Source organism: Pocillopora damicornis, chromosome 1, assembly GCF_964200805.1.
Source record: "Pocillopora damicornis chromosome 1, jaPocDami1.2, whole genome shotgun sequence".
In the NCBI taxonomy this organism is placed as follows: Eukaryota; Metazoa; Cnidaria; class Anthozoa; order Scleractinia; family Pocilloporidae; genus Pocillopora; species Pocillopora damicornis.
The window spans coordinates 24,879,982-24,892,481 of NC_142670.1; the positions used below are offsets into that span (position 1 = coordinate 24,879,982).

The 12,500-nt window shown below is 39.6% G+C and overlaps 3 protein-coding genes across 5 annotated transcripts in view; 2 read left to right on the forward strand and 1 right to left on the reverse strand.

Annotated features, from left to right (window-relative positions):
* LOC149052923 (uncharacterized) overlaps nucleotides 1-2,415 on the reverse strand; it is a 2,998-nt gene extending 583 nt beyond the window's left edge. Inside the window, exon 1 of the mRNA XM_089197811.1 lies at nucleotides 1-2,415. This exon is cut by the window's left edge and continues 583 nt beyond it. Coding sequence (XP_089053937.1) covers nucleotides 1,107-2,081 — 975 coding nt within the window. The 5' untranslated portion in view covers nucleotides 2,082-2,415 and the 3' untranslated portion in view covers nucleotides 1-1,106.
* The window catches only part of LOC149052910 (uncharacterized), a 143,085-nt gene that overhangs the window by 123,248 nt on the left and 7,337 nt on the right, over nucleotides 1-12,500 (forward strand). For 2 of the 3 annotated variants that reach the window (XM_089207830.1, XM_089207836.1), the window contains exons 1-4: nucleotides 10,324-11,079; nucleotides 11,590-11,659; nucleotides 11,898-12,109; nucleotides 12,443-12,500. The exon at nucleotides 12,443-12,500 is cut by the window's right edge and continues 12 nt beyond it. In XM_089207830.1, coding sequence (XP_089063956.1) covers nucleotides 10,345-11,079; nucleotides 11,590-11,659; nucleotides 11,898-12,109; nucleotides 12,443-12,500 — 1,075 coding nt within the window. In that variant the 5' untranslated portion in view covers nucleotides 10,324-10,344. Of the gene's footprint in view, nucleotides 1-10,323; nucleotides 11,080-11,589; nucleotides 11,660-11,897; nucleotides 12,110-12,442 lie in introns of those variants that run through there. The other variant, XM_089207843.1, reaches the window with a different exon arrangement.
* Nucleotides 3,528-7,262, forward strand: LOC149052924 (uncharacterized). Its single transcript, XM_089201362.1, has 6 exons — nucleotides 3,528-3,578; nucleotides 4,091-4,145; nucleotides 4,283-4,428; nucleotides 5,481-5,553; nucleotides 5,758-6,536; nucleotides 7,044-7,262. The coding sequence occupies exons 1-6, from the start codon at nucleotides 3,528-3,530 to the stop codon at nucleotides 7,260-7,262; spliced, it is 1,323 nt and encodes a 440-aa protein (XP_089057488.1).

The following is a 12,500-nucleotide window of genomic DNA, read 5'->3' on the forward strand; positions in this document are numbered from 1 at the left end:
GAATAGTATTAATGGCCATTGTAGATGCACAGGATCGTTTCATCTGGGCAAGTGTTGGTTTTCCAGGAAATTCACACGATTCCATCATTTTCCAGTCCACTGATTTGTGGCACAACATTGCTGAAAAGAACATCATACCATCAATTTCTCAAGTCATTGAAGGTACCGAGGTTTACCCAATGATTTTGGGAGATTCTGCTTTCCCATTCAGAGTGTGGTTGTCATTGGATCAAGGAATACTATTAATATATGACATTATGTTGCATCACTGTACATTTTTCAGTCATTACAAACAGTACCATGAGATAAACACTGTTATGATGAGAATTGTAATACTGTAATTCAGTTGTTATATCCTTTGTTAAAGAAATGTATTGATTCTTTCACCATATTATTTTCCTTTGTTTTCCAACTTTTGTAATATAATCTCAAACAAATTAACAAGGGATATAAAAAATGAACGAAAAGATTCAAAGTAAAACACAACATTTGAATGATTTGTAAACCATAATGTACATTTCAGTAATACACATTATGATATCCTGTTCCTTTCATGTTTTTGAGGGAAAAACTTTGAAAGGGTATCTACACTGTCACCAGATGAGATGTATTTAGGCTCATTTATATGAAGGGTAGACTTGACGAGACAGCAGTACTTGTTTTCCATTGCACAAGTTTTTGTTTTGACTACTCATAACCACAAAGTAAACATTAAACAGAGAATTATTGAGGATCATATCTTGACAACCAAAACATACCAAACTACCTATGGTGGTATCTCAGTGCAAAGAAACTACATGGGAACTCAGGTAATATTATTAATACCTCTGCTGCCAAAAATTAAAGTTTGAGATAAAAACAAACTTAATTTGCAAATTCTTTTAAAAAACCAATATTTAAACAAAATGCTACACTTCTTGAACCATCATATCAGTGCAATATTGAGATTTCTGCTAGTGGAAAAAGATTATTTGAGTTACAGGGACTTTAAGACCATGGTGTAGAAGGCTCTTTTCAAAGCAGTTCCAAAATAACTTTCAAATGTTAGAGTTCATGCCAAGACCCTTTCAAAATTGGTACAACTGTAAAACACCAGATTGTCCTTGTCAAGTCATAGTTGACTGAACATGATGTAGGAGAGACTGCTCATCATTTTTTGGAGCAGATGACATCAATGATGTGTACCCAAAGGATGGGGTACTTGGGTGACTGCTGCTAGCTCTGGGATTGGACACAGATTGTTGTGCAAAATTATGGCTTTGATGATGAAAATCATCAGAATAAGAACTGCTATAAGGATGGAAATTACCATGGGGTTGCATGTTTGGATTGCTGTTGGGTGTTAGTAGGCCACACTTCAACTGGAAGTACCTCATTTCCTGTTCTCTAGACTGCTTCATATCTTCCCTTAAAATTTGCAAAAGTTCTTTGGTGGGATCATTCTCAATAGTACTTTGAAGAAGTTCAACAGCTTTTGCCATCTGCTCAGTTTTGGCTCTTTTAGAGGCAGGTTTCTTTGCCAAGAAATGTTTACCCTTGGATGGGACTTCTCCACTGCTATCCATAAGGCTGGATGAAGTGCTTGCACAGTCATCATCATCACCATCAACTTCTTGATCATTCTTGCTGGTATCTTGCTTGTCTACCTTTCCAATATGTACAGAGGGTTCACATGCATTTTCTCGTTGACATGAATCTCTAGTTTTAACAAGTACATAAAGAAGGTCAAACCATTTACCATATCCCCGTTCTTCAACAAACCTTACAATACCTGAAGCACTTTTCATTGTCATGCAGATCTGCTTACACGTACTAATGCATGACTTAAATTTATTTCTCATTTGTTGCACTTGGAAAGGAAAATCACTCCCGGTGGTCTTATTGTATTCGACGTTCAGCCGTTTCCGCACCATCTCATAAGCTTCAGTGTTGCTTGCTTTCTTAGTATTGCAAAATATCAGTTTCTTGACCAGCTGGTCATCATTAACAATGATATTTACCATATTAGTGATGTGATCTTCTTTCCAAGTCGCTCTCCGCCCAATTCTTTTCTTCCTTTTCCCACATTCAGAACTCATCATTTCACCTTCCTCGATGAAATCTGACTCTTCTTCTTCTTTTTCTTCTTCGCGAATACATGTTGTAAGATCCCTCTAACCATGGTCTTTGTCATCCACTTCGCTCTAACAATCTTTGACAAGCTTTTCTGTACAAAGAGCACACTTGAGACAATACCCAACACGTTTATTTGGTTGCCAGCCGATAGCTTCTTCATTAACTTCAGGAATCGAACATTCCGATCGAACACATACACTTTTACCACACGTTATACAAGAATACTTCGTTTGTCTCTCACAATTACTGCAAGAAAATGACGAATTTTTCCTCCAAAGCGCCATGGCTATGAACTACAACGTAAACTCGCGCCTAAGTGCCCAAGGGGAATTTCTGCGCATGCGAAATACTTAAAAAGCTCGCCACGGGTCGCTGCGGGCTCGCCAAAATAAATTGAAATACATTAAGAAAATGTATGCATTCGACGCGAAGCTAGCGCGACGCTAAAACTGAAGACGCTTTATCGATATTTTATCCGTCTTACCAAGACGGATAAAACGTCTAGGACGAATTTAATTTCCCAGACGAATTTAATTCGTTTTAGACGTCGCGCTATCGTCGAATTTAATTGCTTGTGGGACCTTGAATTAAATTCTTCTGAATTAAATTTGACTGTAGCGCGACGTGCTACTTCAGGTTTTCGATGTCTGAGGATTGATATTGGAAAACTAACGGCTCTAAAACTCATAAAATATTATGATGGAATACCATCTATTTGTTTATTGTATCTCAACCATTTTATCTGCTATGTTTCAGGTGAAATTTAAACAGGAAATCATGCAACAAAAAATACATTGTAAGCCTACTTTCTATCATTGGCTTTTTTTTTCCATGCATTCTTCTACCTTATTAATCTAAGGAAATCGCTTAAGGTCAATATTTTATTTCTCTCGTCGATTTTTTCTTTTCCCTTTCTAAGTTGCACTTGTTTAGTAAATTTTTCCAATTATCCATTGTTGCGATTGTACTCTATTTTTAATAGGCCACGTGATCTGATGGATGTGTTAAACAACTTATCTTATTAGAACACGTCACAGTAAGTCGATATTTGGGCAAAGAACGGGGTCGAACAGCATTTAAAAACGTTGATAATTAACATTCAAGCAATCAGATCGTCATTGAGGAACAAAACAGAATCAAAGTTTGTGAAGTTTGTTAAGGAGGTTTTCCTTGTTTTCAAAGATAATTCAATTGCAGCTGCTACAGTTTTGCGTTTTCCCGGAACATTTAATTGCCTATAATTGGTTTGATTAATTGGCATACTAATAAGGCCCTAATTAGTTTTATTATTGTGACGTTTTAATAATCGAAGGTCATTAGGATTAGCTCATTTTGCGTTAACCACTTGCCGAGGTCAGACGTGTTTTGCGCTGCTCACGAAAGTCGTTAAATTTGCTTTGAAATTCGGTAAGATGAACGAACAGAAGAAGATAGCTGTTACAAACCACCTGCCAGAGAATGTTGTAAGTGAAAGCTTTATCTCCTCTCTAATTTTGCATGAAATTCTTAGGCCCAAATTCTCTCCGTTGTTGAGTGTGCACCTTTGAAGTAAAAAGAGTCGAAAGTGCCGCTTCTAGAAGCAACCACTGAAATGGCTATACTCCGAAAGACGTAGCAGACGCGAAAATTAATTAGAGCGGTCATGATGTATTTCGTTGTTAAAAAATTACCCTAAAAATCACTTTGAGATAGTTTTTCGAGATAGACGCAAGGGGATTTAATGCAGAGTTTACTTGTTGAATTCCTTCGGTTTCTCTTGTGCAGGTTAAGGGGCGCATTTACTGGTTTTTTAACGGTCTGTTTCGGACAGGATCTATTGGGCTATCGTGCGATTAAGTTTCATTTTTAGTGTTTTTGTTTTCTTGCGCTTCATTTCGTCTTTGTGTGTGTGTATGAGTTGTCAGAAGTAGTCACATTCCTCTTTAACGCACAGTGGATGAAATATTTAATTTAATATCTTTTTTTATGTCAATAGGACTCCAGTACCAACCAAGCGCCAGGGAACATTTTCCCCACAAAGGACTCTACAGGTAGGCAAAATATCTCCTTGTTTTTCTAATGTGGAAGTTGTTTCTTATCTCGTTCAGAACTTAACAATGCTAAAAAAAATGATAAGTGTCGTCCCCAAACCTTTGACTTGTCATTTCTTTTATTTCTGCAATAACAGCTCAAGTCCGAGCTCTGCTTGTTGGTGCTTTGGATGGAACTCTGGGCTCGTATAGTCCATCAGCCCGTAATTTACTTGAAACGCTTCTTGAGGAGCTTGATTTCAGTACCCTTGAAGTGCAGGAGAATCTATCAACCACTTCTATGGTAAGACATCATGTGATCTTCCGTGTGTGAGTTGATTGATCAGTATGGTGGGTGAACTAAGATAATTCAGATCAGGGAGGTTAGTTATCCCTTAAACGCACCAGCCGGTTAGATGTCGATTAGAGAGTATCTGCAAGTTAGAGGAATGTATCCTAATTATGGCTTCAAGCATCAGGTTCTCCTTCGATTTTAAATGAAAAGAGAGAGAAAACTCTTATCAGTTCTTGTACTGATTCAATGGTTTGCTTCTGTTTTAAATATAACTATTTTGAAATATTTTATACACCATAACTTGATCTAACTTAGACTCTTTGTTCCCTTATTAGACTTTTGGTATCGATTTTGGAAATTCATTAAAAGTGATTGTGTGAACCAACATTTCATGTAAATGTTACCAACCATTTGCCATGTCTAGAAATTCTGTAAATAGATACTGTTTGGGGTTTGATTGGCCGTGCAATGTAAGGATTGTGCTGTCAGGCAAAGGTGTGGAGATCACTCCATGTTTATGCGGATGCAATAAAAGTTTAAAATTGTGATAACTTTGTCAGGAAATACATCAGAGGGATTGACAGAGGTTGATGCCGTGTCAACAATTAGAACCTCTCTGAAAAAGTCCCACATTTTGGGAATAAATGCAAATTTTTGGAAATATTTGTAGGGCAACTTTGGCTAACTTTCTCAGGCCCTAAGTATCAGGTTTTCCTTTGGATATTGACTAAAAGAAGAAACGCAACTCCAGCTGATATCTCAAAAATTTTCAATAACATCTGTTGAAGTTCAACCTCCCATTAGATCCTAGCTGACATAGTTCTACCAATAAGAAGTCCTCCAGTTACTTAAGGGAATTGTTGATTTTGTGTATTGTAGGTTGCACAGTTATTAGAGCTTGTTTGGGTTTTGAAATATATGAAGGCACTGTTACAAGAAAAGCTTTGAAGGGTTGTTGTATGATAAAAACAGTTAAACAATTGTATTTCAAAATTTTATCTCTTATTACATACAACATGGCATTTACATTTCTCAAACTTTACAATTTTGTGGTTTGTTAGGGTGGATCATTTCTATCTGGAAAGGTTGATGAAATCAGTTCCTGCAAGAATTTATCAACTGGAACAAACCCAGGTCAGTACTAATTTCTGTTTTTGCACAACACATGCAAACAATATTGAACAGCTAATTCTTAAAAGCCATCAAGTATAATGAGTACCATGCTAAATTCATGTGTAAAGAAAAATTACCTACTGTAAAAACCCTGTTTATGGATTGAAAGTGATAGCATATGAAGAGATAACAAATGTCTCTTGTTTTTTGATCTGTTAAACATAGGTGTGTTCCCCATGTTTGCTTCAACTATAGTTCAGGGATCCCCACACCATGATGTTAATGAGACCAATATACAGTTTGAGTCAGTTGGATGCTTTTTAAGTAATACCAGTTGTGATGGAGAGGTACCAGATGAGATGGAAAGTCCCTGCAAGAAGACTCAGGTCTCAGAAACATCCCTGGATGTTACTACAAATCCATCAGAGACCAATATGCAGTTGGAGTCAGCTGGATACATGTTAAGTAATACCAGTTGTGATGGAGAGGTACCAGATGAGATGGAAAGTCCCAGCAAGAAGCAGACTCAAGTCTCAATAAAATCCCTGGGTGTGGCTACAAATCCATCAGAGTCCAATATGCAGTTGGAGTCAGTTGGATGCTTCGTAAGTAATACCAGTTGTGATGGAGAGGTACCAGATGAGATGGAAAGTCCCTGCAAGACGACTCAAGTCCCAGTAACATCTCTGGATGTTACTACAAATTCATCAGAGACCAATATGCAGTTGGAGTCAGCTGGATACATGTTAAGTAATACCAGTTGTGATGGAGAGGTACCAGATGAGATGGAAAGTCCCAGCAAGAAGCAGATTCAAGTCTCAATAACATCCCTGGATGTCACTACAAATCCATCAGAGTCCACTATGCAGTTAGAGTCAGATACCAGTTGTGATGGAGGGGTAGTGGATGAGATGGAAAGTCCCTGCAAGAAGAAGACTCATGTGTCAATAACATCCCTGGATGTTGCTACAAATCCATTAGAGACACAAATGTCCATGTTTGAGGTAAGCTTGCAGAAAAAGAGGTCATCAACTACTAGTAAGACACTGAGGGATCTGTTTTGTCTCAGTTGACTCAGTGGTGTTTATTCCATCAACAAAACACATTTTTAGCATGGATAATTTATGATATACCATCACTTGTACTTGTTGTCCTTTGACCACAATTTTTATTTAGATTTCAAAGTCCATCGCAATAACAATTTAATCCTACTTCTAATGAAAATGTAGTTTGGCAATGTTTGCCAACAATTTGGCATTATACCTATTACTCTGACAAAGTCTCATCCCAGAACTCATGCCTTTCTCCAGAGTGCCATTAGCCATTTTGAGCAGAAAAGTTTTTCTTGGTGCTGGTTAGTTTTGTAGTGTAGTGGTGTGTTGTTTAAAGCAACTTTTGGCCCTTGGTGTATTGACAAAAATTATAAAAAACCAAACTACAATTTTTATCTACAAGTAAGTTTGAGAAGGAATAAACATTAAAAATTAAGCTCTTTTTGTTTGGTATATTAGGGTGGATCATTGGCATCAAAGGCCGATGGAATTATTACCAGGAGCAAGTTACCAACTGAAATTAAGGAAGGTCAGTACTTCTCTCATTTTGTTGTGCAACATCATTCAATTTCTTGCAACTTAATTTCTGTTTTTGCAAAGCATATGCACAACATCATTGGAAAGCTGATTCTTATAATCCATCAAATATACAGAGTTCATGAAAAATCAATATTCTGATTGCGAAATTCCAGGGATTGGGAGGGCCATGCACCATGTGCATATGATGCAGGAAATGGGCATTAATAAAATACTAAGGGGCTCTAAGGTGTGCCCAAGCCATAGCTAATGAAAAAATATTTTTATTTTACCTAAAAAAGAGCTTATATTCAGAGTACCATGGAAATTGATGTTCCAATGGGGAATTTTGAAGCGTTAAAACCCTGTTTGTGGATTGAAACTGGTAGCATATCGAAAGCTAACAAACAACAATTGAATTTTTGATCTGGCCAATACAGGTGTATCTGCCATTTGTGCTTCAAATATGTCTCAAGGATCCCTACATGCTGATGTTCCCGAGACTAATATGCAGTTGGAGTCAGTTGAATGCCTCCTAAGTAATACCAGTTATGATGGAGAGGTACCAAATGAGATGGAAAGTCCATGCCAGGAGATGACTCAAGTTTCAATAACATCTCTGGGTGTGGCTAAAAATCCATCAGAGGCCAGTATGCAGTTGGAGTCAGTTGAATGCATGCTAAGTAATACCAGTTGTGATGGAGAGGTACCAAATGAGATGGAAAGTCCCTGCCAGGAGACTGTTCAAGTCTCAATAACATCCCTGGGTGTGGCTACAAATCCACCAGAGGCCAGTATGCAGTTGGAGTCAGTTAAATGCATGGTAAGCAATACCAGTTGTGATGGAGAGGTACCAAATGAGATGGAAAGTCCCTGCCAGGAGACTGTTCAAGTCTCAGTAACATCCCTGGGTGTGGCTACAAATCCACCAGAGGCCAGTATGCAGTTGGAGTCAGTTGAATGCATGGTAAGCAATACCAGTTGTGATGGAGAGGTACCAAATGAGATGGAAAGTCCCTGCCAGGAGACTGTTCAAGTCTCAATAACATCCCTGGGTGTGCCTAAAAACCCATCAGAGACCAATGTGCAGTTGGAGTCAGTTGGATGCTCCTTAAGTAATACCAGTTGTGATGGAGAGGTACTAGAAGAGATGGAAAGTGCATGCAAGGAGACGACTCAAGTCTCAATAACATCCCTGGGTGTGGCTACAGATCCACCAGAGGCCAGTATGCAGTTGGAGTCAGTTGAATGCATGGTAAGCAATACCAGTTGTGATGGAGAGGTACCAAATGAGATGGAAAGTCCCTGCCAGGAGACTGTTCAAGTCTCAATAACATCCCCGGGTGTGGCTACAAATCCACCAGAGGCCAGTATGCAGTTGGAGTCAGTTGAATGCATGGTAAGCAATACCAGTTGTGATGGAGAGGTGCCAAATGAGATGGAAAGTCCCTGCCAGGAGACTGTTCAAGTCTCAATAACATCCCTGGGTGTGGCTACAAATCCACCAGAGGCCAGTATGCAGTTGGAGTCACTTGAATGCATGGTAAGCAATACCGGTTGTGATGGAGAGGTACAAAATGAGATGGAAAGTCCCTGTCAGGAGACTGTTCAAGTCTTAATTACATCTCTGGGTGTGGCTACAAATCCACCAGAGGCCAGTATGCAGTTGGAGTCAGTTGAATGCATGGTAAGCAATACCAGTTGTGATGGAGAGGTACCAAATGAGATGGAAAGTCCCTGCCAGGAGACTGTTCAAGTCTCAATAACATCCCTGGGTGTGGCTACAAATTCATCAGAGATCAATATGCAGTTGGAGTCAGTTGGATGCTCCTTAAGTAATACCAGTTGTGATGGGGAGGTACCAGATGAGATGGAAAGTGCATGCAAGGAGACGACTCAAGTCTTAATAACATCCCTGGGTGTGGCTACAGATCCACCAGAGGCCAGTATGCAGTTGGAGTCAGTTGAATGCATGGTAAGCAATACCAGTTGTGATGGAGAGGTACCAAATGAGATGGAAAGTCCCTGCCAGGAGACTGTTCAAGTCTCAATAACATCCCTGGGTGTGGCTACAAATCCACTAGAGGCCAGTATGCAGTTGGAGTCAGTTGAATGCATGGTAAGCAATACCAGTTGTGATGGAGAGGTATCAAATGAGATGGAAAGTCCCTGCCAGGAGACTGTTCAAGTCTCAATAACATCTCTGGGTGTGGCTACAAATCCACCAGAGGCCAGTACGCAGTTGGAATCAGTTCAATGCATGATAAGCAATACCAGTTGTGATGGAGAGGTACCAAATGAGATGGAAAGTCCCTGCCAGGAGACTGTTCAAGTCTCAATAACATCCCTGGGTGTGGCTACAAATCCATCAGAGACCAATATGCAGTTGGAGTCTGTTGGATGCTCCTTAAGTAATACCAGTTGTGATAGAGAGGTATCAGATGAGATGGAAAGTCCCTGCAAGAAGAAGACTCAAGTCTCAATAACATCCCTTGATGTTGCCACAAATTCATCAGAGACCAATATGCAGTTGGAGTCAGTTGGATGCTCCTTAAGTAATACCAGTTGTGATGGGGAGGTACCAGATGAGATGGAAAGTGCATGCAAGGAGACGACTCAAGTCTCAATAACATCCCTGGGTGTGGCTACAGATCCACCAGAGACCAATATGCAGTTGGAGTCAGTTGAATGCTCCTTAAGTAATACCAGTTGTGATGGAGAGGTACCAGATGAGATGGAAAGTGCATGCAAGGAGACGACTCAAGTCTCAATAACATCCCTGGGTGTGGCTACAGATCCACCAGAGGCCAGTATGCAGTTGGAGGCAGTTGAATGCATGGTAAGCAATACCAGTTGTGATGGAGAGGTACCAAATGAGATGGAAAGTCCCTGCCAGGAGACTGTTCAAGTCTCAATAACATCCCTTGATGTTGCCACAAATTCATCAGAGACCAACATGCAGTTGGAGTCAGTTGGATGCTCCTTAAGTAACACCAGTTTTGATGGAGAGGTACCAAATGAGATGGAAAGTCCCTGCCAGAAGACTGTTCAAGTCTCAATAACATCCCTGGGTGTGGCTACAAATGCACTAGAGGGCAGTATGCAGTTGGAGTCAGTTGAATGCATGGTAAGCAATACCAGTTGTGATGGAGAGGTACCAAATGATATGGAACGTCCTTGCCAGGAGACTGTTCAAGTCTCAATAACATCCCTGGGTGTGGCTACAAATGCACTAGAGGCCAGTATGCAGTTGGAGTCAGTTGAATGCATGGTAAGCAATACCAGTTGTGATGGAGAGGTACCAAATGATATGGAACGTCCTTGCCAGGAGACTGTTCAAGTCTCAATAACATCTCTGGGTGTGGCTACAAATCCACCAGAGGCCAGTATGCAGTTGGAGTCAGTTGAATGCATGGTAAGCAATACCAGTTGTGATGGAGAGGTACCAAATGAGATGGAAAGTCCCTGCCAGGAGACTGTTCAAGTCTCAATAACATCCCTGGGTGTGGCTACAAATCCATCAGAGACCAATATGCAGTTGGAGTCTGTTGGATGCTCCTTAAGTAATACCAGTTGTGATGGGGAGGTACCAGATGAGATGGAAAGGGCATGCAAGGAGACGACTCAAGTCTCAATAACATCCCTGGGTGTGGCTACAGATCCACCAGAGACCAATATGCAGTTGGAGTCAGTTGGATGCTCCTTAAGTAATACCAGTTGTGATGGAGAGGTACCAGATGAGATGGAAAGTGCATGCAAGGAGACGACTCAAGTCTCAATAACATCCCTGGGTGTGGCTACAGATCCACCAGAGGCCAGTATGCAGTTGGAGTCAGTTGAATGCATGGTAAGCAATACCAGTTGTGATGGAGAGGTATCAGATGAGATGGAAAGTCCCTGCAAGAAGAAGACTCAAGCCTCAATAACATCCCTGGATGTTGCTATGAATCCATTAGAGACACAAATGTCCATGCTTGAGGTAAGCTTTCTGAGGAAGAGTCCATCTACCACTGGTTAGACACTAAGGGTTCTGTTTTGTCTCAGTTGACTCAATAGTTTTTATTCCATCCTACAAAACTCTTTTTTATTGTTAATTTATGATATACCATCACTTGTACTTGATGCTTTTTTACTGCACTTCTTATTTAGAATTTTAGAAGTCTGTTGAAATAGTGATAAAAATCAAATTCTAACAAAAGTTCTATTGCCAATATGGTATGTTTGGAAATTATGTTAATGTCACACACCAGAACTTATGCGTATTTTCCTTAGTTTGTGGCTCTCAAGTGCCATTGGCCAGTTTGGGCTGAGAACGTTTTTCCTGTTGCAGTTTAGTAGCATATAAAGTGTTTTAGCTTGGAACAGCTTTTGGTGCTTGGTGTACTGAGAACAATTATTTAAAGAATTTCACTGCAAACTTTATCTCCAAGTAAGTTAAGTGAGAAGGACTTAACTGTAAGAAAAAACTCATTTTCCTTTGATCCAATAGGGTGGATCATTGGCGTCAAAGTCCAGTGATATTATGTACTGGAGCACATTACCAGCTGAAATAACCGAAGGTCGGTAGTTTGTTCCGAATCATTTTAAGATTTCTTGCCATTTTATTTCCATTTTTGTAAAATGTGCACACATCAGCACTAAATAGCTGATGTTTGTTATTCATTAAGTATAAAGAGTACAATGGAAAATTGCTGTTCCAACAGAAAATTTCATAACATAAAAACTCTCTCTATGGATTGAAACTGGTTGCATTTGAATAGCTTACAGAAGTCAATTTGTTTAATCTGTGAAATACAGGTGTATCCCCCAGGCTTGCCTCAATTGTGTATCAAGGTTCGCCACGCTCTGATACTAACGAGAGCAATATGCAGCTGGAGGCAGTTGGATGCCCCTTAAGTAATACCAGTTGCAATGACGATGTGCCAGATGAGAATGATAGTCCCAGGAAGAACAAGACTCAATTCTCGTCAATATCTCTCATCAACATCCCCAAATTGTCCATGTTTGAGGTGAGGTTCCTGAGTGGGAGTCCATCAACCACTGGAATGATAATGTACTAAAGAATGTTGCGATATACAAGCACTTAAACTCGTTGCCTTCTGACTATTCTTTTATATACAATTAAAGATGGCAGTCAAAATAATCTTAAAAATTGACTTCTTTTGTGCAGAAAAGTTTTCCTAGTGTTGGTTAGAAGGATATAAAGGCTTTTACTTAGAACAACTTTTGGCGCTTGGTGTATAGAGAGGAATTGTAAAATAACCACACTACAAACTTTATCTGTTAGTAACCTTGACAAGAAGTCAACAATTAAAAAAACTCATTTTTCTCTGGTATACTAGGGAAGATCATTTGTGTCAAAGGTTGATGAAATTGTTTCCTGGAGCAAATTACCAGCTG

Excerpts from the sequence above, each read along its gene's own strand:
- LOC149052924 (XM_089201362.1), top strand. The coding sequence starts at position 3,528 with ATGAACGAACAGAAGAAGATAGCTGTTACAAACCACCTGCCAGAGAAT. Across the intron at positions 4,429-5,480 it reads ATCTATCAACCACTTCTATG|GGTGGATCATTTCTATCTGG; the intron begins GTAAGACATCAT and ends GTGGTTTGTTAG. Across the intron at positions 6,537-7,043 it reads CACAAATGTCCATGTTTGAG|GGTGGATCATTGGCATCAAA; the intron begins GTAAGCTTGCAG and ends TTGGTATATTAG.